This window comes from Peromyscus maniculatus, chromosome 14, assembly GCF_049852395.1.
Source record: "Peromyscus maniculatus bairdii isolate BWxNUB_F1_BW_parent chromosome 14, HU_Pman_BW_mat_3.1, whole genome shotgun sequence".
Classification (NCBI taxonomy): domain Eukaryota; kingdom Metazoa; phylum Chordata; class Mammalia; order Rodentia; family Cricetidae; genus Peromyscus; species Peromyscus maniculatus.
This window is the reverse complement of record NC_134865.1, coordinates 17,099,281-17,127,142: the sequence shown is the minus strand read 5'-3', so window position 1 is coordinate 17,127,142 and position 27,862 is coordinate 17,099,281. Positions and strand designations below refer to the sequence as shown.

Below are 27,862 nucleotides of genomic sequence, written 5' to 3'. Positions count from 1 at the left end.
ACATTACTTGAAATTCATCTAACTATGGCTCTTGAATTCTAAATTCATTTTTGGTATATTTGGGGTGGCAAGGTGACAGACGTTAAAGAACATACTCACCTATACTAAACAGCCCTTTCCCACCTTTCTGCTTTCAGTTTACAAGCACTGAGAAAGGAGAAATCCAGAGACGCTGCACGCTCCCGCCGGGGAAAAGAAAACTTTGAGTTCTATGAGTTGGCCAAGTTGTTGCCTCTCCCAGCAGCCATCACCAGCCAACTCGACAAGGCATCCATCATCCGACTCACGATTAGCTATCTCAAAATGAGGGACTTTGCCAACCAAGGGGACCCTCCGTGGAACTTGCGGATGGAAGGCCCTCCACCGAACACCTCAGTGAAAGGTAGGTTGTAGGCCACTGCGTTGTCTGCATTATGGTGGTCTGTCGTTGTCTCTGAGATGAAATGTTCACCATCGTCCTTTCTTCTTTTCCTGCATATCAAATCCTTTAAAGGGATACAAATGTGGAAATCTGAACTCTGCATGAGAAAGACACCATGCGAAGGTGAAATAAATCTCTTCTATTTCTATTTGATTTTCAAAAAGTCTGTCCGCCTAAGCATTCTTTGATATGATATAAGATTGCATAGGAGTTAGGATGAAATAATTTACATATGTGTTCTAATTTATGTTATACAAATACATGCACCTTCTTGACAGTTGGCATATAGGGATGTTGGCTAATAGGTGGAGCTAATGAGCTTTGTGTTAAGTAAACAAAGACAGAAACGACCAAGACCCAACCAGAGCAGGTCTTTTTGAATTAATGATTTTATTGAGCCTGAAAATCAATCCATGTATTAATTTTTCATGTTTCTCTATGGACATATTGACTGAAAGTTATGAATATAAACATATATTTGTTCTTCAAATCCTTGACATAGTTACTCTTAAGATTATTTTTAAATGGTAGTCCTGTCCCTCCGATGCTTACATTCCAGAATTTTCTTTTTGTCCCTGAAACCCCTAATAATTCAAGGCATTTTTAGCATTCAAATATGCATGAATTGATTGATATATGTGTGGTATTGACCATTGATTTTCTTTTCTTAAGGTCATCTCATTCATAGCAGATGACCTAAGATCATGAGATTCCTATGTCCTCATGTTCTAACCTTGTATATAGAACCTTTGCAAGCGTGGAATAAAAAATGGACTGTTTAGGGAGTTACAAATAGCCTCTTCTGTGGGAGAAAGGCAAATTAAGTTATTTTCCTTGAGATTTATTTTCATTATTTTAATTATATGTATGTATATGTGTCTGTGTGGAACTATGTACATGTGAGTGTGGGTATCCTTGGAAGCTAGAGGCATTGGATCTCCCTGAGCTGGAGTTACCAGGAGTTGTAAGTTGGCCAATGTGCTGGGAACCAAACCCGGTCCTTTTAACTGACAAGTCTTCTGTAGCTCCATTTTTTTTTCCGGTAAGGGGGAGGGTTAGGAGTAGACAAAGTCTCACTATGTAGCTCTAGCTTGTCTATAACTCACTGTGTAGACCTGGCTAGCTTCAGACTCATGGATATCTGCCTGCCTCTCGCTACCAGGTGCTGGGAGTAAAGGCATATGCCACATGCCCATCCAAAATAATTCTCAGGTGATTTCATACTGTCAGCTACCTCTGGAGAAGGCCTTGTAGCTTTAGCTATGGTTGGAATGTTTTGGAAAGAGTACTGGTGGGTGGTTTCTCACCTCTCTGACCTGAAAGGTCAGAAGCTGTGACTGTTTGGCATTGCATGCTAAGACTTGTGATCACAGATCACGTATGTGTGAATCACTTAGTTTGAAAATCCCTAACCACAAACTATGGTGAACTTAGAAGTTCTCTGATTCTTATAGTGCTAATATGATTCCACAATGAGAAAGCTTTGTTGTATACCTGTATGAAATTATTAAGAATAATATATAAATTTATATCAAGGGGGTGTGCATAGGGATATATGAAAAGCCAATGAATTTTGTATATAGACATGTCTCATTTCTTTAAGATATTTCATAAGCAAGCATTCCAAAGTCTGAAATCTGTGACATTTCTAGCTGCCAACATTATGAATAAAGGAGACAGACTCCATCTGTACTTAAGAATTGTGCTCTTAGGAAAGGGGGAAGTTGACATAAAGCCCCATGCCTAAACAAGAAGTTGTTTGCATTTTGATTCCTGCTAGGAACGGGAGTTTTCTCCAATGGAGTAGTAATTCTGAGTATATCAACCCCATACCCAGGAATCATTGCCCAACACAAAGCAGACTCCATCATACTTCATGGTTTTTTTTTTTTTTTTTTTTTTTGTGTGTGTGTGTGTATCTGTGTCTTTTTTTCTTGTTTTGGTTGTTGTTTGCTTGTTTGTTTTCTCTTTTTTGTTTTATTTTGAAGTTGAATGGGCAAAAAGGTGATAAGAATCTGGGAGGAGTCTGGAAAGGGAAAAATATGATCCAAATATATGAAAAAATAAATAATAAAAAGATGTGTGCTCTGATTGTGAAAGGAATCCCTTCATGTTACTTTCCTCTATAGCGGGCTTGACACACTTGATTTAATAAAGGATCTTAGAGTGAATGTTTTTGTCTTTGGAATCTACTTAGTCCTGCTTATATACCATGAGATCACACACAAACAATATTTAAAGGCATAGATGTAGCTGTGTTCCCGTAAAACTTTATTTACAAACCACACAGAAGCTACTACTCAGTTGGACTCACTGGCCATAGTTTGTAGACCAGTGCTCTATGGTCCATGATGTTCAAAGTCTGAATAACACACACTCAGGGCACCTCTCATGGCTAGGATGTCAACATGATGAAAAAAAAAAAATGAAAGCACATTCCAGTTGGCTGTTCTGCCTTTGAGAATGTAGATAGCAACTTGGTGAGACCCTGATGCATGTCCTAGATACCAAAATGTGCATATAATTCTAGTACATGTATGTTAGATACATTGTTTACTTCTAGTTCAGGCATGGCTCTCTTCATATCTTTTTAGAACCATGTGAAATGAACTGATGAGTTCAGTGAGTCAGATACCATACAATGTGAAAGTACATTATTAAATTTGATTTAAGTTAATAGACTGGACTTATATTTATTTGTTTAGCTAATTATGATTTACTTCCATTTTGAAAGTGTTTAAAGTGAAAAGGCTTTCTTGGTAGGGATGGCAGCCAGTATAGCGAAAGAATGATGGCTGTATTGTCTGACCATTAAGTTCTGGTGTGATGGAACAGCTTACTTTTGGAATCGTGGTCTTTTTCAGATGCAAACCTTTGGATCATATAGACATATTGATTTATTTTACTTAGATGAGAGATGAGTTTACAGCAAACTGTTGGCAGATCTAAGATACAGTGTTCTTGCCTTCCATATCATTGCTATAAACAATATTCATTTTGTGTCATCCATGTCAAACATAACAGGTGAGGATTTTGTCAGGCTTAGACAATAACTACTAATTGATTTTTTTCACTGTGTGACTTTCAGTCAGCTCGGCTCTGTCATTACCAGTTATGGTTAAGATGAATACGTAAATAGAGCATGCTCACATCTTCCATGAGTATCACAGTCTATGCAAGGATGTGCAGTACCACTGAGGAAAGAAGAGAGGTCGGGATGGCTGCTGAAGAGCCTGCAAGGGGATAACAGGCCTTCTTAGTTAATGATGATGGGCATGGGAATTGATACAGGCTCATTGCTAGTAAACTTGCAATAGGCTAGAAGTGAAGAGAGAAGCTCAGTGAGTCTATCTTGTCTACCCGGGCTTTCAAGTGTTTCCAGGATGCAGGGGCACTTTCTACAAGCTGCCTCTGCTATAGAATATGTGCATAGCTTATTGCTTTATTCTAGTTCCTTAATGCAAAACTGCTACTCATTCTGATCAAACAGTCATGAAACAACAACATCAAAAGAGATTCATTTTAATTTATTAAGGTCTTCTATGTTGTGCCCTTGAAGAAGTTCGTATGGATAAACAAGCTTATATAAATAGCCTGCAGCATCCTGTGAAGTGCAGTTCATAATCCAACAATAAAACAGACAGACATTATACTTTGAGCCTCTCCAAACAGCCTCTTGAATAAACCTAAAGGCATTTTGAAATTTATATGAAAAGTACTCACACTGTGTAGGCAACAGTTTTTTTTTAATGTGATGAGTTGATCATGCTAATAATTAAATTTCAAAGCTGAAATTTAAATTTGTCCCACACAACTATGTAGAATTTTAATCATTTTAATTTGCTGCATCCAAAAGGTCTTTCACTCTGCCCTGCATTCATTACATCTTTTCTTAGCAGTCTATAAAGGTTGATGAATTTGTTGTGTGGTGCCCATTGTATACAGATTCTTACAAGTTACGCTTGTGGGGAGAACACTCAGGTGACAGTGTGGAATATGTCCTGCATCAATTACTTCCTGGAAATGATATGTTAAGCAATTGGAACGCAACAGATAGTTTTTTCTATTATTTTAGAAATATCTGTATTGTTATAGTAGAGATCAAATCTACAATGAACATTATGCATTATTCACGAAATGACCAGGCGTTCTCAGCAGTGTTTCAGCTAAATAACTGATGATTGTAACCTTTAAAGAAATCTCATTGTGGTGACTGTTGGTAAATCACTTCTCCATTCATAGTAATCTCTATTTAGAGGCTATCTAAAAACCATTACATCTTTTATTAATCTTAAAAGCAATAGCTGCTGATTTGACATTTACTAAAACTAGATAAATTTTCTGTCTTTCTAATATCATGGACTTCAGTCAATTTTTGGAGTATGTCTCCTGCAACTCAATTAATCTGGGAATATTTGCCATTGTACACCTAAGTTTTATTTCAGTTTAAACACTGCAGATTTTAAATGATAATTTGCCTGTGTGTATGGCAGCCAGTGATGCTAAATATGTAAAATATACGCCAGCCTCAGTCTCTGCCGAGGAGCACTGGAAAACACAAAAGGCATCTGTGGATGAACACCAAGGGAGCCCCCGGGGGGAAGAGCTTTTCCATCTTTATGAAATTTTAGTTCACCAGAGGCTAAAGAGATGCTTCAGCAGTGAGAAGTACTTGCTTGCTCTTCCAGAGGACCCAGTTCGATTCCCAGTACACCCATGGCAGCTTGTAACCATCTGTAATTCCCGTCGGGGGGAGGGGGGGAGGCAACACCCTGCTTCTGGCCTCCATGTGAACCAGGCATGCGTGTGTTGTCTGGACATACATGGAGAGAAAGCACTCACATTTGTAAGATAAAAAATATATGTATTAAAAACTTCACTGTTTCAGGCATCTGTTGGAAATTAAGCTATAGCTGTTTCTGCGGGGAGAAAGTAGCATTTTGAATATGGTATCTGTCCTTATTCATTTGCCATGCTCATATGTAAACAGTGGTGCTTAGCATACTCATTTCAAGTAATCATGTAAGGTATTGGGTGCAGGTTAACCTCCTGAAGGACATTGAATTGCTGCTATGATGGTGGTCCCCCTAACTCAGAGGGAATTTTATAAAATACATTTTGATTTTTGGAGAGAAGTAAGGCTCCTAAGATGATCTGAATGATAGATCTTCTAAGTCTGCACACCTGGGAAGCCCTTCCAGTTCCTTCCCTGGCATTTTGGTGGATGCTGAGATGTCTTTGATTCTAGCAGGTGACATTCATGCTTGGAGGCAAGGTGCACATTCCTGTTCCTCAGAAACCTTGCAAGATGAACACTGCTTTGTTACTGTGCACACCCAGCCTATGACATCCCTTGTTTTCCTTTATACATAGGCAAGGGCTTCAGGACCAAGACTGAATTCCTGTTACATTTTGAGTAGAAGCTTCCTTAGAACTAGGCAAGGAAGTTTAAAAATGGAAACTTGGCACTTGTTTGGCTCCTGTCCTTGCCCCATCATCCTCATGAGGTTAGGGGGCTCACTCTGGTACCTAGTTCCATCTGCCTCAATCCAAAGTCACTTGTGACACCAATGGAAACCCATCCAGGTGCCAAGCTGCTAGGGTTTGTTGCTCTTTGTTTGAGCGGTATATGCCAGGTCTTAGCAGCCCGTGGAAATGTTAATATCATTTAATTATTGTTCCCAGGTATACTTCTGGGAAGCCTTTTGAGTGACATGACCCTGTCCTTTCTTAGATGTATGTGAAGTTACTGTTTCCGAGAGGAGGTCATTTAAGGGCTTATCTTTGATTTGATTAGATTTCACAGTTGAACCAGCAATGTGTACATCACCCTGCTTCTCCAGGCCCATCCTCTCATAGAGGAAAGAGCAGGCTTTCTGACAAATGGGGGCTTAATGATTCTTTTAGAGTTTCACACTATCATGAAAAGTTTTATTGTGCCTACATGTGTGAACTGTGATGTGTGGAATTATAATCTAGCATGAAAATATGTGGTATTGCTAGTTTTTTTTTTGTTGTTTGTGTTTTTTGCTCTATGCTACTGTCAAAGAGTTTGACTCATTGGCCCCATTTCCTGGTGTATCTGGTGGGAGTGAGCATCCAGGGTTCCCTTCAACCCCCACACCCTGACAGAAAGCTTATTTTTAAGAGTTGTCACTGAGGGTGTATGACTATCAAGGTGTGCTCATCAGTTATTCCTGGGGAGGAACTAATTTCATCTTTGTAGTGCAGTTGTTCAGAACTGGTGTGGTGTCATTTGTGCCCACATGGCTTGAGTGAGAGCAAGACACATTCCATGGCCAGTGGCACTCAGTGCACCCCTTTTGGAAGATACCACAAAGAAACATGACTGAGACACAGGTACATGATTAAAAACATGAGAGGACTTACTAGATTATTCTACCCTATTGGGATATTTCTGGTGCCCTATTTTTGTCTTCTGGGTTTGGCTTTCTTTTTGGCCAAAAGGGAAATTGGCTATCGGGAGGGTGGGGGGATTTCTAGAAATGTGAGACAGTTATGAAAATGAACCAATCTCCCCTCTCTCTATCCTCATCTCATTCTCCTCTAGCAACAGCCAATGCTGCAAGCCATTTGTGTATTTTATATATTTTACCATTAGACTGGGATGCTCTCTTTGTAGGAAAACACACACACACACACACACACACACACACACACACACACACACACACACACACACACACCTTTCCCTCACCCATGGTTGGGGTGCCATCGTTGGCATCCCAATGACAAGAAGCAAACTAGCAAGAGAACATTAGCACACATTCATTTGATCCAATTTGATGGGACCCCGGAAGCCTTCAGCAAAGAAGACCTGAAGACATGCAGAAGACTATGTACTCTCATGCCCGGGCTCCACGAAGACTGGACAGCATGTGTGGATGTGACTAGATGGAGGAGTCTGTAGTAGGATGAGGGACGTGCCTTCTTTCTTAGATTCTTCTGAATTCTTCTCAGCCCATCTGTCGAACAAGGGGCAGAGGGACAGAATCCTGCCACTAAGAGTCTTTGGGGACAAAGAGGGGACTGAAGGTCAGAGAGACCATCTGGTTTCTCTGGCTCTTCTAGTCTCCTTCACATCAGGGTTCTGGGCTTTGGGGTTGGTTTCCTGAGCTCCCTACACCTGCGGAGGTTGGTGTGCTCCTGTTCAGCGTTTGAAACCCAGATCAAAAGTCCCACTCTTGAGTCAAATTCTCTTCTTCCCGGGTCATCAGCCACCTCTGTGAGGCACATTTCCATTCTTCCCGTGCCTTGTTGTCGGTCTAAAATTCGCCCCTTTACCTGCCTGTGGACTGGGGCGTGAGCTCAGGGAAAACATGGTCCGACTCCTTGTGTTCATTTTAACATCTGAGAATACAGGTTTGTTCCTGGAAGAGTACTGACTGACTCTTGTTTTTTTTTTTTTTTTTTTTTTTTTTCGAGACAGGGTTTCCCTGTGTAGCTTTGCGCCTTTCCCGGAACTCACTTGGTAGCCCAGGCTGGCCTCGAACTCACAGAGATCCGCCTGGCTCTGCCTCCCGAGTGCTGGGATTAAAGGCGTGCGCCACCACCGCCCGGCCTGACTCTTGTTTTAGAACCGAATCGTAATGAAGATTTCTGTTTGCAGATCTAAATAGCCCTGGTGAAATGCTGTGTGTGGGCAGGTGCGCGTCATAAAATTGGAAGAAGAAGGGAGAATAGGAAAGCTGGAGGGGGAAGGATGAGGAAGGATCGTGTGAAATCAAAGGAAAAGCAGAGCGGTGGGGAGCAGGCATGAGAAGGAGTGGAGGGCCCTGTCCCCTAGGCTCACTCTCAGATGTGGAGGGATGAGTTGAAAATGCCAGTCTCACAAAGCCCATGCATACCAGTGTGTACCCTGAAGCCTGCTCAACAGAATTCTGTCTTTTCTCATCACTCCTCTTCCACTGTGGAGGGTTCACATTTCCTAGAGGAAGAAATTAGGAAGTCAGTAAATGATGACATGACAGCTTTTTACAAAATTTAACAAGCCATGTGACCTGCGTTGTAAAACCTTCTAGAGCTTCCCTTCCCTTCCCTTCCCTTCCCTTCCCTTCCCTTCCCCCTTCCCTTCCCCCTTCCCTTCCCTTCCCTTCCCTTCCCTTCCCTTCCCTTCCCTTCCCTTCCCTTCCCTTCCCTTCCCTTCCCTTCCCTTCCCTCCCCTCCCCTCCCCTCCCCTCCCCTCCCCTCCCCTCCCCTCCCTCCCCTTCTCCCTCTCTCTCCCTTTCTCCTCTCTCCCTCCCTCCCCCTCTCTCCCCCTCTTCTTTCTTTCTTTCTTTCTTTCTTTCTTTCTTTCTTTCTTTCTTTCTTTCTTTCTTTCTTTCTTTCTTTCTTTCTTTCTTTCTTTCTTTTTTTGCTCAGTGATCCTAGGCTGGCTGATTACTTACTTTCTAATCCTGAAATCAAGTTCCATAGAAAAGATTTAGCAATTAGTAGCTTGCATTAGACTCTTCTGAGAATGGCTCAGGGTTGTCAATACTGATTATTAACAGAATCATAGCCCCTATGCTTTCCCTCTCTATATGCAGCTAATATTTCTGTCTTTCATTTTGCTTTATTCCCCTCAACTTGAGGCTATCATGTCTCTATTGGGTTATGGACTCAAAAAGTAAACCAACACACATGAATACACAGACACATGTGCACACACACACACACACACACACACACACACACACTTCCCCACTGAATTCTTTTGCATCTGTTTGGATCATGGAGACTCGAATACATGTAATCGTTATAAATAAGAAACCGAAAACAAAGCACAAAATTTTGTGACAATATGACACTGACAGACTGGAATTTTATATACTTGTTATTTGCCTTTACTTTCTTGGCAATACTTTAAGGCACACACTTGTATTCTTTACCATGTCCAACTTACTTTGAAAATCTACTGATTCCTAATAGTGTAATATATCAGTCATGACACCCTGTGGTACTATATTATGCTGTTTGGTGTCCACCTATTTAGGACTGTGAAGTTTCTGTGCTCCGTTCTTTAGGACTAGAAGTCTTTAATATGCTTTTGTTAGCCCTATAACCTCTTACAAATCATAATGTATATTTTCAGCACTCCATGGATAACAATATTTCATGAGTGTAGCAAAGAGTCACCTCTGACTGCTTTATATGATTGAAATTGTACTATGGCTTTAATTTCCCAAAACTGCTTCCTAGATACTGTGCATAAGTCTTAGGTGTGCATTAATAAACACATGGTGACCTCTACCTATGAAAACTAATGTGGCTTTGAATACTGATTGGCTTCAGCTTTTCACCTCCTCTCTGAGTCTGTTGTATGTCAGTAAATGCCAGAAACGGGCCAGAAAGGAAGGCAAAGAGAATTTTTGGTTGAAAGCCATACTTAACCCCTTGTTTTGATGAAAGGAAGAAAGAAAGAAAGAAAGGAAGGAAGGAAGGAAGGAAGGAAGGAAGGAAGGAAGGAAGGAAGAAAGAAAGAAAGAAAGAAAGAAAGAAAGAAAGAAAGAAAGAAAGAAAGAAAGAAAGAAAGAAAGAAAGAAATTAATTGAGGGAATGTAGAGAGAAGTTCAATGACAAAATGAAGTGATTCATGATCAGCTGCCTGTAGCTCTTTATATATGGTGGGACCCCATCAAATTTGCCCTTTCTGTGTTAGCATGTCTATTGATGCCATTATTTGGGCAGCCATATTGTTGTGGTAACATGTATAGCTTGTCATTTCTAGGAGATGCAGTCTCACAGTAAACTTCCAGGATCTCTGGCTCCTAACACCCCCACCACACACATACAATTTTCCCTGAGCCTTCGCTTCAGAAGTTGTATTGTAGATAAATCTGTTGTGGCATGGTATCCTCCGCTCAGTTGTCTGCTGTATTCATGACTTCTGAAAGAGGATGAATTAGTCTTCCCCCTGGGATGAGACCCTAGGTCATCCAATACCAAGTGAAACATATATGAAATATATATGCAATACTAAATCGATTTATCAGTTGTACTCATACATTCATGTATGTGTATATGCATATAAATGCAACAGTAATCCAAGAAAAAGGGGAAAATTAGTAGCAGAATTTAAGCCTCTGGAACCCTGTTCAGTACATTTTCCTTGAATGATGGGAACTTTCTGTTTTACCTTATTGTAACTCATTGACATCTCCTCTGTACACTGACAGTATATGTGCACATATGAAGCTCGTGTGTACCTGTGGTTTAGCCCATAGGTTGCCAATCCTGTCTATGACATCAGAATAGGTGGAAAGAATGGTATTTTTTTTTAATGAATCTGTTCTTGTAGGAATCCTAGTAATAATTGTACAAGATTGATTCATGTTTAAATGTGTAATAATTACAACACATGGCCTGGAATGTATTTTTTAAAGCGATATTCAGAGTTGATATATGCTAATGTACCTGGATATTATGATAACCAGTAAAAAACTTGTATACCAGCCAGAGGCATGGTATTGAATTTATTGTGAGGTAACCATGTGTATATAAAATTTTCTGGAGTTGAGGTAGCTTGGCTTATTTTGGCTGCTTTTACAACTTAATGTAGCAAATGATTAAAACAACGACTGATTGAGATCGTATCCTCCAGAAATTATTAGAAAAATAGGATGAAAATATTGTATATGAAAACAGATGTTTGCGGGTTTTTTTGTTGTTGTTGCTGTTGTTTACTTAAATTGTCCATCAAACAACTGGTTGGTTGGGTTGAATAGTTTTGGTTTGCCTCTCCACATAGTTTATTCGTTTTCTTTTAAATTAGCTGCTGGTTTAAGTCCGCATGTGATGGTAGCTATCGTAAAACAATCATTAGGAATAAGACATTTGAAATTTGTTCATCAACAATCTAGTCTTAGAGCTGGGGTGCTTTAGTGTCTGAAGTCTTGGTTTCTGTCCTCAGCACTGCCATAATAGCAACGGTCATTATTGATATGACAATAGTTATGTATAGCTATCGTTGTGTTTATAGTAACAGTAGTTATTATCATCATTCTTATTATTCCTGCAGTGTTGGGGATCTATCCCACAGCCTTGCATGTGATAAGCAGATATTAGCCACTGAGCTGCATCCCTGGCCCCAGAATCTAATGCTGTCATCATCACACTGACAGATTGGCAAAGCTAACCTGATCTTTCGCAGATAGAATTTCACATATTTCTAAAACCGTGCCAAAATGAAGAAACAGGATTGAATTAGATAGCAGGATTTAACTTTAGCGACTTATTATAGTCAAGAAATCAAACATAGTCTGTTGGAAAATAGCTCCCATGGTCTTTTCCCCCTGTCCTCTGGGATCTGCCGTTCACCAGGTACCAGCCAAGGGCTCCGTGTATGAATGTTACTGTGAAAATACTTAGAAGACACCAGCATTCAGTGCGTTCCTCATCATAGCTTCCCAATGCGTTCTAGACACAAAACAAAAAATTCGGTGATGTTGGTAATTAAAGCACATCACTCATATATAATTTTACAGTTTGAAAAATGAGACTGTGTTGAATATCAGCACTGATGATGAAAACAGACTGTGTACACAGTTTGGGTTTTATATAAATACTTTAAAATATTGGCTTTCTTCTATAAAAATAGATGAATAGTATCCAGGTTTTTACAAGAATTTTAGCATAAAAGCAAAATCGCTCTCATTTTCCATGTTGAAAGGAGGCATGAAGAGAGCATAACAAAAAAAAAAGCGTGGAACGTGGGGTACACTCTGGGCTGGGTAGGACCGAGACTGGGGTGCAGGCAGACTTCCGTTGGGGCATTTGAAGGGGTGAGGTGGAAAGCGGCACCGTGACATGGGCTTAGCTGACTGCTGACCCAGAGTGCTTCTCATTGTATCTGCCGTGGAAAGCCACGGAAGGCACAGGGACATCTGTGACCAAGCTGTTCAATGCGCACCGTGTTGCTTTCACTGGGCAGGCAGTCGGGCACAGCAACCCGCCACGGCCTCCTTGTCATTGGTCAGTCAGTGCACGTGTTACCATATGAGCTTCTTCCATCGGAAATCGAAATCAGGAGTGGGGGCCTCTGTAGGGTGGCTTTGTTAGTTTGGACTATTAGCTATAACAGCATAGTCTTGCTGGCTTATACCATTCTGGAAATCTAGACAACTAAGATTGGGGTGTGGCACGGTCTTGTTCTCAGTGAAGGCCACCTGTCTGACTGATGTGGAGCGTGATGGAAAGACAGGGAGGTAAAGAAGGATGGGGATACCTCTTTGTCTGGTCTTAAGAGCAATAACCCTAGTCTTGAGAGTTCCGCCCTCACAGCCATTTGCTTCCCGTCGCCTCAACCTACACACACCGTCACACTGAGGAACTAGGCTTTGAACACAGTATTTTGAGGGAATATCCATTCAGGCCACACTGCCAAGAGATTCTGCCTGTACTGACAGCACAGCCCACATATCCAAGGCTGAAGGTGCAGCAGGTATCTGAGTGCGGCAGTGATAATCATCCCAGCCATCTCAGTGTGTCGTCAGAACGGTTCAGTGATAACAAGTCCTGGTTGATGGACTCAGGAGTGCCTGACTTCAGATCTCTGTAATGTGAACAGGGTTGTTTTGTTTTTTGTTTTTTTTAACTTCAGCTCTCTTGTTGGAAGATTTGAATGTGAGACTGTTTGAATATGCCTTCTCCTGGAGTGGGCCTGGAGACCACTCACTGGAAGGCTTTGATTTGTGTAGGGTTCATCAAGGGCATATTAGGGGTCCTGTTCATGATTTGTACCACATGGTAAGGTTTCTGCTTGGTTTTTATTCCTGTATTGTTAAGATATTCAAAATGAAGTAAATCAGGAGGATGGTTGAATTTAACATGCACTATTTAAAAAGTACTTCAGATCCTAATGTGGAAAAATCTTAACTCATAATAGAATGGAGGAAGTTTGGTAGTTCTTAAATGGCACAGGTGACTTGAGAATGTTAAAATATTTTAATATTCAAAATCATAAGGTTTATGAAACTGTTTTACAAATTGTTAGTGTGTAGATATTTCATTTAATTGATAAAAAGACTTACTAAATAGTTGACTAAAAGGCAAAGACCAATTTATTAAAATAATAATGAATATAATTGATATTTTTATGAGTGAGGCTACATGGAAGCAATCTTACCTAGAGTATCCATTCTTGTGAGTAAAATCAGATAATAGAAGATATTGTTCATGTCAAAAGAAGTCTGACGGAAGGAAGCCTGTAAACTGGGTCTGAAAGATGGGTAGCATCTTCAACTGCATATAGGTAGGCATATTTAAAAAAAACTACATATGGTAATTTTTCTATGAAAATGTAACCATTTTCTAGAAAAAGTGTTGCCAGACGTTCCATTTTCAGAAGAAAATATTCAGAGTCTTAACTTCGCCTTTTCCTGGAACTTACTTGGTAGCCCAGGCTGGCCTCGAACTCACAGAGATCCGCCTGCCTCTGCCTCCCGAGTGCTGGGATTAAAGGCGTGCGCCACCACCACCCGGCTCAGAGTCTTAACTTTTGGTAGTCACTGGTACTATTTAATTTATTATGTATCCTAGAGCATGGTGTAGGTGTAAACCTGGTGACATTGAATGAGAACTGGGGCCCTGAGATTGGAGGTGAACTTATAAAGACTTCCCCTTGCAAGAGACTATTTTGAGCAGAATCCCGTATATTTCTGTTATCTGAACATCTTCTTAAACAGCGAACACCATAAATCACACACCGTGGTTTACAAAGATAAACCAACAGCTTAATGAAATAAAATCTACTATCTTCTCTCTGCTGCTCTTGCTTTTAAAAGATATAGAAAAGGCTGGGATGAAGTATCTTTATAAAATTTGAAATCCTAATATACACAGTTTCCTCTGCTCCTCAAAGCCCAATATAGAAAAGATCACACCAGAGAAGGACCCCCCCTCCCCATCCTGGGAACCTGGGAAGTCAAATGACCAAAGTTCAAGGGCAGCCCCGGGGCATGGTGGGAGAATCAAGCTGCCCACTCCACTCAGGACGTGCTCACAAGTCACTACAGGCTGTAACTGAGAGGGGAGACTAGGTGGCATGGAAGTGAATGTTCTGTAGTTTCATTTCATTTAAATTAGCACAAAGAGGGGGAACGAGTTTGCTTCACATGTGAAGTCAGTCATTTCTTGGGCTGCTAGCTTCGTGTTTTAACAGAACAGCTGTGCTGTACACTGTGGCTTTCTGCAAGCAGTATTTCCACTGCTAGGGAAGTGGCAGTCTGCCAAGAGAGTGCCCAGACCAACCCCTAAACAAAAAAAACCTTTTGTCAACGACTCTAATAATTTGTACAATTGAGGGAAGGGGGGTGCACAGTCTTGCAGATGTGCATTTATGATGCTATTTTTAAGCAGAGCAGCATGAAAGAATAGATTCATACGAATTGTAAGTTGATCATTCATTTTATGCATTTGGCTTCTGCTCCTGCTAAAATTTTATTCCGTGTAAAGAAAACACAGCCAGCCTTGAAACGAGGTAAGCCAGGGTGTGACAACAAGATGAAAATTTTCGTTTTCTAACCCGTGATGCCTGTTCAAAACAAAGTGCCGCGGAGGCTTCCCCCCACCCCAGCGAAGGAGAGGAATGCTGCTCGCCGGGCTGCCTACAATATAAAGTTGCCATCCTTCAGCATTTTGAGAAAATAAACTCTTAATGAGCCTGCATTCTTTTACAGCAGTCCATTCTCCGAAAATGAGTTTTAAGTGCTGAAGGAAATGCCAGAAGCATTTGCACAACCAGCTCCAAATTAATATGTGTTAATTCTCTGTAATTTAGCATCAGAGGCACCACGCCGTTTTTCTAGTAACCAAGCTGGGTCTAAACTCAGATACATTGTCTACACTCTGGTTATCTAAACCTATAGCGATAGATATTTTCACTCCATTGATGGAGTTAAGAAAATTGAGTTTTCTAAATTAAAGTCCCCTGGAAAAGAATTCTCAAACTTCGACGGCCAGAGAAAATCTGATTGGATCATCATCTTTAATCTTTATTCAGTATTATTATACTTGATATCCATATGAGAGAATTCCACTATTTACCCTAGATTACTAAAAATGAGATTATATTCAGAAAAATGATGTGCAATTTACTAAAGACTCATTCCACAAGGGAGAAGGCAGAGCAGAGAGGTCTGTGAAAGTCTCTGGTGGTGGTGGCTGTGAGACTGATCACAGTCGCCATCACAGACTTCTCTGGACCCTCAGAGTCCAGCCCACCGTTCCTTACCGATGTTCTCCCTGTAGAAAATCCTTGCTCATATTCTACAAAGTTGTAAGAGCCAATCATCCAGTGAAATCCAGTTATGTATGCTACTGAACCAGGGGTACTTGTAGTCAGCTTCCTAGGATAAGCTGCATGCTCCTGGAATGGCAACACTTCCCAGAGTCTAATGAAGAGGCCCACAGTATGATGGGAGGAAGTTACTAAAACGGATTCATTTTACTCTCATGTGTAGAAATGCCTCACAAGGTAGTTGTTCAAGAAATCTATTTCATAGTTCAAATTGTTACTCAAGTATTTTTCAAAAGTGCCTTGAGTTTGACAAGGGCACACAGTGACTCCAATTCTTGTCATCTGTGCATGTCTGCAAGTGAAGGTCACTGAGCTTTGGGAAGTGATGGACCACAGACCAGTCCTTCATAGAGCGTTTTATAAATGCTTACAAGTCACAATTCTTATATATTGGAGAACTTCTCTGTGTTAAAGATTTCCGTGGCAATAGACATTTAGTATAAGTTGTTTTCAGAAAACAGTGGATACTTTCCTTCAAGTAATCTCTTCTTCCTGTTATAAATATTTTTTAAAGAAAAGAAAGAAAACTGCATCTAAATAATGATTTAAGGCTTTGGAGTGATGTAACTGTCCGCGTCGCATCATGTTTCACTTTTGATGTGATAGTAGAACTGTGATTATTTTTTTATACATACACATTATATTTTTCCAAATATACAATTGGCAGTGTGGTCCTTAGCACGTAAAAGACTTTTGAAATTGAGTAGGAAGACATGGAGAAATATTACATGTCAATTGTCCCATAGTTGTTTACGTGGCGTAGCATGAGTACTATCTTTTCCTTTTGTGTGTGCAATAGTCTTCATGCATTCATGACCTTTTAATGTAAAAGATAAATATGAAAAAGATGATATTTAATGATCCCTCTTAATGCAAATGCAGGTATGTTTTATGTTGGCCAGTTTTGCCAAATAAAATGCATTCAGTTTGCTCCATGTTCTATGTAAATGTTGAAGTATGTTGAAGTCCATCTGATCTTACTGGCTTCTGTTCACGAAAGCAGATTAGACCAAAATAACTTTTAATACAGTTTGATCTGCCGTAGTTGCCACCCCAGTTTGTCTCATCCCCATTGTGTCCTAGCACGTTCTAGCAGGCCCGTAAGGGGGGTTGAAACTGGCCAAGACAGTCTCTTAGGGTGCAGGACAAGTGATGCCAGGGCCATTGCATTGTGAGCCTTGGGAAACTCCTCGGATTTTCTTCTGGGCATAACTGATTAGCCGAAGGAGACTCTGAACAGGAAAGCGTGATGGCTTGTAGAACTTCATCCCTACCGTGGAGGGCATTGTTTTGATTAAACCCATCACTAAACTACACCAACACATTCATTCCTGAGCCTACATCATGAGATCATAATGTCATCAGTCAGTGTGTTCTTCGTGGCTTTCCATAATGTGATGGTATGCCATGACATAGGCAGCTTTCCTGGTGTTAACCAGAGCGAGAATTCCTCAAGGGCTTCGGTTCTTTGTTGAGCTCCTTCTTTATGTGCAGTGTCCTTGCTTTTGAACTCTGCAAAGCTCCTCTTCCTGCAGTGAAGGGTGTTGGTGGAGACAGCTGGGAAGACCTGAGTTCGCAGGCTGTCCCACAGTTCCTGCCTTGGTATCCTTCTGCTTCCCAGTCTGCTTTTCCTCTTCTCTTTCTGTGTGAACTATTCCTTTGAGGTGTTACAGTTCGTAATCATGCTCAAGGATTTGCCATACAAAATTGTCCAATGGTGGTAACATTTTAAATAACGACTAAGCAATGCTCAGAAAAGCAACCCATGTGAATCAGATGTTTAAGTACAGGTTTCTTTGAGATCTGAATTTTTTTTCCAGTTTCTAGACCATGTAGCACTGGCCAGGGGGACATGGAGTAAAGAAAATCACTATTGCATTATGAGCTACTTCTGCCCTGTTAGTGTAGGAAGTCTGTCCATACGGAATGTGCGTGATGGGTCTCTGCGGCTGCTGTCAGTCACTTGACTTGCAGAACTAAAACCAATAACCTTTCAAAGGTTATCAAATCATGACAAATCCCACAGCAGCCAAGTCACTTAAAATGGTCATTCATCAATGATTTGATATTCTGATTTTTGAATTAATCTAGCTCAGAGGCATCTTGATGTTTCCTTCAGTAAAGACCACACATGCTAGCTAGCACTGTAGTTCCTAAACATTACCAACAAGTGAGTCAAAAAAGCAATAAATTAGTTTATGAGTTTAAAGGCAACGAATAGCCTGTAACATTAGTAGGGATGCCCCAAAGTGGGAACAGAGGAAAAGACTCCGATTAGGGAGTATGTCTAATGATGCTCAGTGTCTGTTTGGGCTGCAAATGATCTGATTAGACTTCTCAGTATGGAAAGAGAGGGCATCCTATGTGTAGGTCGGTCTGCATTTTAGGTTGCTAATGATTTCATTTTAATGTCACCGTTTAGTTTCATACTGATCATTTATACTGACAAAAAGGAAGAAAAGAAAACAAGAAACCTGTCATCAATCATTCATTTAATCAAGTAGGGAAAGCAGATAAATAAACATACTGAGTTAATTATTCTTCGGCATGTAATGATTGACAATAAAATTAATTTATGCCTCTTTTAACCCTTTCAGGTCTTGTGCTGTTAGAGTTAATAGATACTAACAGTTAAAGGAACTTGATTGTTATACTCAAGATGCTCAGTGGAGATCTTGAGGGAAGTTAGTCCCATCCAGCATGCTTACTGTGTTGTGAAAAATACCCAGGGTTTCTCCTCAGTATTCCTGTTTAGACCCCTAATGAAGACTTATTTTTTTTTTTTGAAGAGTGCATTCTTTTTTTTTTTTTTTTTTTTTTTTTTTTTTTTTTTGGTTTTTCGAGACAGGGTTTCTCTGCGTAGCTTTGCGCCTTTCCTGGAGCTCACTTGGTAGCCCAGGCTGGCCTCGAACTCACGGAGATCCGCCTGGCTCTGCCTCCCGAGTGCTGGGATTAAAGGCGTGCGCCACCACCGCCCGGCGAAGAGTGCATTCTTAATGTGGAAAATGATTTGTAACCAGATGTAGCCATGCTGCTAATTCAAATATGTATCAGATTGTGCAGTAATGGAAGGGAAATCTCACAACACAATAAAATCCAAAACGCAGCTTCAAGTTTTAAAGGGGGTCTTGAAAGTTCTACAGACCTCTCGGGTTTTCTAGCCTTTTCCCCATTATCTAGAGATACTAATGTTGATGTCAGTTTCCTTTACAAGCTCAGGGATAATTTTTAGTTACCTTTTCATAAGGTATCTTCAGTCGAGTATGGCTGTGAAACAAAAATGTCTAAATATTTCCTTTGGAATTGTTGTATCAAACTTATCAGAAGTATCTGAGAAATGGGGACGTGAGAGGCAGACCTAAAGGATCAGGGACATAAACAGTAATTCATTTGTCTTTGAGAATTATGGTTTCGGAGACCTAGGAGACTGTGGGTGTCCATAGTTAGACACATGTTTCTTCTGGACACACTTAAGTGACTTCGTGGTAACATTTTGTGCATTCAGTAAAGCTGGATTCTGACCACTTGGTAGTCCGAGGTCACTTCCACCTCTCAAGCTGGTTCAATTCTAAAGCCCTAAACCTAGGGCTGGGGACAGCTGGCAGACAGGAAAACTCTTTGTGGTGTAGGCGTATGGTTCGCTGAGTTCCTTCTTTGATTGTTGAAGCTTGTGCTGCTGTTCACTTTCTGCAAGCATTTGGAGGTAGTGGCTGGCTTGCATCAGGATGCTTCTTGATGAATGGCTGAGATAAGGTGTTGCAGTCATGTAACGGCAATGTCAAATTTAGAAAACACCTATTCTTAACTTGTAAGTTACAAACTAAATAAGATTCACTTCATGAAGTTAGTGTGAAAATGAAGAACTTGATTGATGCTGAAAGATAGCTATGAAAATGAGTGGAATGGTCCTTTCTTTTCGTTGTAAATAATTATTTTTTCTAAATGTGTCCTCTTCAACTTCCTGCCTCCCCCCAGCCAGATACAGCTTAAGCTTCATGAATTTCTGAGTAACCATGTCAAATAAAAATCTTTTCACAGTTCATATATATATGGTCATGAATATTTTGCCTGCTTGTATGTGTGAGCCTGGTGCTTATGGAGGCCAGAGAAGGTCCTTGATCCCCTGGAACTGGAGTTATAGACTTTATGAACTACCACGTAGGTGCTGGGAACTGAGCTCAGGTCCTCTGCAGGAGCATCACGATCTCTTAACTGCTGAGCCCTTTCTCAGCCCTACAGACTTGTTTTAATTTTTGCGAATTGTGTGTGGTTGTGTACATGGATTTCACAGGAGTGCTCGTGCCTGTGTCAGGTGCCAGAGGCCAAAGGTGTCACCTGCCCTGGAGCTGGGGTTGTCCACATTCTTTTTGAATCATCTCATTTTCCCCTGCATGTGTTAATTAAACAGTATGAATCATGAATGGGAACTGGCAGTCTTTTCATTCACTGAAACAAAGGCTTTTCTCTTTTTTTGTTTTTTGATCCAAATTATGACTTTAATTTCTTATTCAATTAGATATCTGCAGCTTGGTAGTTAAGCCTAACACAGATTATAGTCACTGTAGTAATGGTGAAGTCACAACTCATGAGAAGCAGTCAGTGCTCTTTATGACTTACATTTGAGAAAGATGGACCAGACCAGTGAGAGACTTCCAAAGAGTCCCTAAGAAACCTGTGGGTGTGAATATCTAGTCTCAAGAACAGTTTGGAAAAGTATTTTGAGTATTTGAGTTAAAATATTTTATTTGAATCCATTGCCATTCAGTTCACAAATAAATAGTAGCTTTTGAGTTTCTTATCACTTTCAGACACACTAGATCAAATGAGCCTTTTGGCCATAAGTATATCAAGATAGTGAATGTTCTGTGGCTATAGTTCTAGGAAATTCTTAGTGCCTGTCTGCTTTATCTTTCCATCTTAATCAGTGATTCTGTGTCTCCAGCTCTAGGAGTTAGAGACAGAAGGATGGCAGAGCTGCTTGTGGTCCTGCCTTCCGCCCTTTCTGGATTTCTCCCTGTCTCCACTGGAAAAGAAACAAAATAAAAAGAGTGTGTGTGTGTTGTGTGTGTGTGTGTGTGTGTGTGTGTGTGTGTGTGTGTGTGTATGTACAGGTGCATTTACACATGTATTTATGTATACATGGAAGCCAGAGGTCAATATTAGATGTCTCTCACAATTGTTGTTTTACACACACACACACACACACACACACACACACACACACACACACACACACACCTGTGTGCCCATATGTACATTTGTTTGGAACAGGATTTCTCACTGTACCTGGAGCTCATTGATTCCGCCAGCCAGGCTGGCCAGTGAGCTCCAAGGATCTGCCTGTCTTCCCCTTCCCTCCAAGTGCTGGAATTACAGATGGGTGCTGCTGTTCCTGACTGGGATGTGGTTGCTGAGAGTCCAAATTCCCCTCCTCATGCTTGTGCTCTTTACCTACCTACCAGTGCTCCAGCCCTGGAAGAACTGCTTGATGATTGTGGTTGGCCCAGAAGTTAGAGCTGAAGTTGCAGCTTTCACCCTGGCTATCAACCTCTCTCATTGTGTTGCACCTGGAAACTTGACTTGCCTCTGCATGTCAGTTACACAGTTACTGTCTCATCCCAGGTCTAACAGTTAGCACATTTAGGAGTTTCTTTTCTTTCTCCTGTCCCATCCCATTGCAACTTTCTTTATTCATTTAGAATAGAAAACTTGTATTAACTCTGTGCCACCTGTGCCCAGATTTCAATAACAGAAAAGAAATAGGTGATGCATTTCTGCTCTTAAAATATGTATAACTTATACATTGTAGAAATAAGACTTGGAACATAAAATTTTTAAAAAATTATTTGTGAGAAAATACACGATAGGGTGCAGCTAATGAAACTGAAGAAAACTCTAACCAGTGCACAGTACTTTTGCCAGAAATCTAAAGAGAACATTCTAGGATCATAGTAGGCACGTGCGAAAGCTTGCAGCCTTTTCCCCATGCCTTAAGCGCTCTCCTCTTCAGCCACTCAGCGACCCACATAGGAGGTACTATTCATATGTGTAGACGAAGAAACGGAGGCACAGACCAATGACGTTCATTGTCAAGTGGATTCTTAATGCAGTACCATGTTAGTGTATGTTCTCAAGGATGCAAATCCTGAGCTCTACGGCTACTGTGAAGCCAACTCTGTGATGTGGCTTAATGCACAACCCCTGATTTGGCCTGAACATTTCAGATTTTGGTAAGGGGCTTGTGGTCGTGTTGCTTTGGTTTTCACACATCTTCAGGGAATGTGGCTACAAGTGATCTGTTCAAAGAATGTTCCAAGTTCCCCGAAGCTGCTGCTTAAGCTAATAGTTACTGTCACAACACTACACTGGCCCTTGGTTAGCCTCACACTTCTGGTCTTTATGAAAGGTCAATCATTGTTTTGATTTCGCAGTTAAAATCGAAGTGAAGTATCAGACCCTGGGGCTGGACTTTTCCCTGGATTTGGAAAACTTTAATCTATCAAGATCGCAGCCTCCACGGTGCTTAGGCACCCTTTGGAAGAAACACTGTTCTTAAGACAGCAGAGCGCGTGGGCATCTGAGCACGTGTGCATTTTTTCCTTTCCTATGGACCCGGAACAGCATCCCCTAACAGACTAAATGCTTGTCTTGACATCACGATCTTTAGGTTTCTGATATTCCATTGTGCTCCTTGATGTAATCCTCCTGTTCTGGGACCCTCGTGCCCTCAGGCTATTTGTTAGACAGCCTTGCCAGAACCTTGCAATGCCGGTTTTCTCGGCATTTCAGTGGACAGCTTATGCACTCAAGGCATCACCTAAGTACCCATAACACATTCTTGACTGAATAATAATGTATATGGAATGTTACTTTTTTTTTTGCCTTATAAATGGGTAGCAATTTACACAGCTGTGGATGTGGGATGTTTCAATCCCAGACCATGTTGTAAGAAAAATTGAATGACAGTGAGCAAAACAGCAGTAATTATAAAACTAATTACTAAATGCTGATGATGCCCATAGGCTTTGCATAACTAAAATTAGAAAAGGAAATTGCTTTCGGCTTCAGAGAGGCAACATGCTAGTTATTTCACTGTTTCAGTCAAAATGGAGGGTAGGATATAAACTTCAATCAGAAAAATATACATGCATGCATATATCTATAGATTTGCATATACATGTATCTATAGATTTGCATATATACATTTTCCATGTTGAAATGTTATTCGCTCTATCTTAAAATTTTATTTATAGAATTTTATGCATAGATATTCACATAAAAAGATAAATATTAAAATACTTGAGTGCAGCATATATTTACTAGGCATTTTGGGATATCCTATAATTATAACATTCACGTGCATGTATTTACAATATATTTTGTGTATTTGGATTTTCTCATGTATGTTTTCATAAGCAGAATATGTACATTTCAATCCTTGCATAGAGAACCTTATTCATAGTACATATTTCAAAATGAAATATCCAAATAATTCAGGCATTGATCAGCTCATACAAAAATGAAGTATTATATCTGGGGAGGGCAAAGATTGCTACATTCAGTGTCTCAAGTCATATCATATCATTTGTTTTGTTCAGTTTGGAGCTGGGAAACATGTGAAATGCAGAGCCATTATTGAGATTGTGAGCGTACTGCCTGCAGAGCCTGGACAGTACAGGGATTATAAATGCCAGAGCTGATATTGATAATATTAAAATACAAATCACAGAGATAATCATTTATTTCAAGATGCATATAAATAAAAATGATTTAGTAAATAAAAAAACAATCATTTCCTTGTTTCTCCCAATTAGTCCTTCTCTGCTGCAGACCAGTGTGATGGAGCACCAATACCTCCATATAAACCTTGCTGCTCATGTACATGCTCCAGATGAAGTAGAACCTAAAGACGATGCATTCTTGGCAGAAACATGAGTACTGCATTTAAATTTCAAGCAATTTAAATGACCCAGATGTAACATTTGATATCATTATCTATTGCATGCTATTTTAAAAGTCTTAGACTAAAATGACAAAAGATGGTACTCTCTATAGACATGTATGACCGAATGAAAACTCAAATAATAATTGAATCAAGGCTGTAATGAAAGTCGCCTTCTTTTACCTAGTGGGGCAGTGCAGTGAGTTAGTCCTTCCCATTTGTGTTAATGAGGTTAGTAACTAGTTCTTTTACCAAGGCAAATGGTTCAATAATGAAGGAATAAATCACAGAGTGGCATATGAAATGAATATGGAAAGTCCAGCTCCTGGAAGATCTGGCAGTTTAGTCAGCTGTAACTAATATGTATACAAGTTGCAGCAGAAATATCTACTTCTCCAAGTTACCCAGGGCACTGAGAATCTGGACAAACCTCTTCAGATAGTGAAATAATCTTTGCACAGGAAGTTACATCATTCATGAATATGGGTGTATGAGCAAAGACGCAGAGATCAGTGAGCTCAGTTGAAACCAGTACCTTGTCCTGCTTTGGTTCTGTTTTGCTCTTTATTTACCAGCATAGTTAGTCTCACATCCGTCTTCCAGTTTGCTCTTGCCTAGGGTAGGGAAGGATTCGCAGTGTGTTGACGCTGAGAAATGCTAGTTTTCTTTTAGTTAGATGAGAAGTGGAAGTTCCAGGGAAAGAGACAGCCAGGTGGGAGGGAGGCATGCGCTTGAAGAAGACCAATGCATCAGATTACCAGCAAGGAATTAGCCGTGACTCTAAGGTGTGCCAGGCTTGCCACCATCTTGGAATAAATAGAAACTTGGCTCCGACTGCTGTTTAAACTTGAAGCTTCATTATTTTTTGTATGTGTGAATAGAAATTTAGCAGAAGACAGATAACAAAATAGCTGTTTTTTTTTCCCCAAGGCTCTTTGTTCAAAATTCACTGTCACTTGACTCATTAAGGCAGTACACAGTGGCCCGTGGGGTACTGTTTTTATCAGCCTGTACCAGGAAGCAGGCTTTGCTCCCAGACAAGATCGTTCTCTACAAATTTTCTGTCATGTTTCACCTTGGTAATCTCCATCTCTTGTGTGCAAAAAGAAACAATTTATTTTCAACACTTGAGGGATATAGACCATCTGACTGCTGTCACAACCTATTGTTTTTAACATAAACATCATAGCTGCATTTGCTTTGAAATATTGGCCCATTATTGCATGAATCTGAGGCACGTACAAAAGTGTCACCTTGTGCTCCCTAGCATCAAAATTGAGACCTATCACCTAGAAAGTGCAAGCTGCTCCTTCCTATGCATTTATTTCACCCAACTTAGAAATAGATTTCCTTTTCCTAATTGAGTTAAACAGTGCAGCTCCCGAGGAAAAGCTTGAAAGCATGCCTTGCTCTCAGCCGTAGCATATAGAACCCTTCAAATGTGGCTAAGGAGCCTCTGTATTTTCCTATAGGAAAAGATGGTTGATTGCTTAATGGTCAAAGCACTACTAAATAGCTCACTTCACATTACCGGAGAGAATGTGCTTCCCATCAATAGCGTGCTGCCGTTCTTTCCATTATCGTAGTGGAATTGTCATACTTTGCCTAGAAGCGAGCATGAAAAAAAGAGACTGACTTGGTAATCTTTTTGCTTTTGGGGGTATCTCCGATCTGTGACTTAAGTCACAGTATCAGTTCACTGGGAAGCAGGAGCCTTTTCCTTACCGTGATCACTCATTTATAGGGCTTTCTAGCTTAAACTTCAATTATCTGCATAAAACCAAAGCCAATAGTCACATTAGGTGAGTTATTGGCACTCTACCCTTCTTCCCTCTTTGTTGATGTTCTTCTTGACCCTCTTCTACTGTTAGATTTCTTACAACCTCCTCCACTTTATTAAAGAGTGTTCCGAACACTGTGAGTTGTTTAAAGACTGTGCTTGCCCAGTACAGCATTCCTTTGTGTTGACGCTCTTACCTGTAAGCTTCAGTCACCACTGAGCTATATAAATGATCACTTATTGTAACAGACATAATTTTTCGCTGTTTTCTGGTTCACATTGACCTTCAACTCTCTCTGATTCACTGCTGAAGAAGCCAAGCAAATGGCCGTCATCTCAAGATGCCTGTGAGCTTTGAATGCCTTGCTTGCTCTTCTCATCACTTCCTTCCCTTTTAGCTGCCAAACTGAATTGTCTTATAACTCATTCCTGACATGACATCATCTCCTGATCATTTTCAAGTATAATTTCCAAGTACCCCTTGGGGGCTGGATGTTTTTATTCTGGTTTTGCCTTTTAATTTACTGATCAGTTGCCGCTTTAGAAGTTTTTTATGTGGGTCTGGCCTCTGTAGCCCTTTTTGTGTTCTTTTTCATTTTTATATTAATAATTACCATACTTCCCAATTAATTGCCATTTGTGACTATAATTGCTGTGTTTCCTTTCTCTCCAAACCACTAATGAAGATGTTAAATAAGTCTTAGCATGAGGCTAACCTAAGCAGAATTCCCCTGGACCATGGGCACATTAGAGTTTACCATGGCCCTATTTATTTTTTATGACTTGGAGAGTGCTTCTGGATGAGACATGCTAATTCATTTCCAGGATTTCACAGAAATGGAGACCTGTGTGAAGTGTCAGTCTAGATACATAATGTCTAGCAAACTCTGTGATTTTCTGAAAACTAAGACTATTGATTTACTTATATATCCCCAAATCTTAGCAGCATTGTTTGCATTCAAGGCACCGAAGACAAAAGCTTTTGTGAATTTTGTGTGTGAAATATTATCACTGAGAGATAAATTCAACTGATATTGCCATGCTTGGCAACACTGGCACGGAGGAGGGCATCAAAGGTGTTGAACATAAACAAACTATGTAGCTATCTGAGAAAAGAGTGCTTCCATTTCAACTCAACAGTACTGGGTGCACTTTCTCTGTGATCAAAATATTACAAAGGGAGTGGAGAATAATTTGTATCAGAGGTTCTGTGACGGAATGAGATGGGGCTCTTTTGAAGTATGATGTCTGGAAGCACAGCATGAAGCTCAAATAAAGTGAAGGACATTCGCTATTACAAGTAATGTCCTTAATAATCTTGTTAGTCTAGTCTCCCTCTGTACGAGACAAATGGAACATTATTGGCTTATGGGCTGTAGTAAATAATTTAGTTTCCAATATTCAGGCTGCTTTGACAGTAAATTAAAATGACATGAAAGGGGCTTGTTGAATAAAGAAAGTATCCAATCAAATTTAATTGGCATGACTAAGGCAGTAGAAATATGTTTTATAATTAAACCATGTTGTCTTGGAGCTTTATAAGCATGTATGAATCAAAATGTCAAAAATTATTCTTTGATACTGTGCATTTAAAACTTTCCATGGTGAATAGTTTTCTTAAACAAGCTTCTAGACATGCATATTGATGAAACATGAAAATAGTTTCACGTTTTTAAATAATAAGTGATAAACTTACCTCTCCATTTGTAAACCGTTGCAACTGGCAATTCTGCTAACAGACTTAAAAGTCTCCTTTATGGGACTTCATTTCCAGATTGATATATTAATAACTCGGGGAACTATGATGTTATAGTATTTTAGCGTTCAACCTTTTGGTGAAGAAAAGTAGGTTCTAAAGTCACTGAGATGAACCTATATTAGAAAAATAATAGTTTGGAGAATACAAGAACAGTAGAAGGCACATTTTGGTATTCTCTTCCCAAATCCAAGATGAATTGACTTGTCTACATTTGCCAGCAGAGGTGGCACTCACTTCTAATATAAAAGGAAGCTATGGGGACTCCAGATTTTTGTATGATTTTTTTCCCCTTCCTAAAAATTCTGCATAGCTAAGTCTGTATTTGTAATAAAATTCCTAATGATGGCTCTTTCCGCAACTTAGCTGGAAAATATATGGTGGTGTCTTGAGTCTAGAGACTGCTTATAAAAACAGAAATGAGCATAGTGAATCATTTTTCTTTCATAGCCTTTTCACATGCTGTAGTCAAAATAAACTCCAGTTGGAGAGTGGTGAGGATGGAGAGAGGATCAGGTGCATCACCTTTACTCATACTACAAAGGTCAGAGCTTAGAAATTGGTAGGTTTCTATTTCCTAATCTCTTGATAACTTTGGCTTAAGAGAGACTTTTGTGACCAGTCAGTTTGATTTGGTGCTGAGGCCCAAATGCAAGGAGCTACTT

General features: G+C 40.1%; 1 protein-coding gene across 11 annotated transcripts in view; it reads left to right on the top strand.

Moving 5' to 3' along the window:
- Positions 1–27,862, top strand: part of Npas3 (neuronal PAS domain protein 3) — an 846,664-nt gene that overhangs the window by 261,518 nt on the left and 557,284 nt on the right. For 6 of the 11 annotated variants that reach the window (XM_015994173.3, XM_015994172.3, XM_006975275.4 and 3 more), the window contains one exon: positions 138–382. In XM_015994173.3, the coding sequence (XP_015849659.1) occupies positions 138–382 (245 nt within the window). Of the gene's footprint in view, positions 1–137; positions 383–493; positions 545–27,862 lie in introns of all 11 variants that reach the window. The other 5 variants (XM_042260622.2, XM_042260619.2, XM_042260617.2 and 2 more) reach the window with 1 other exon arrangement.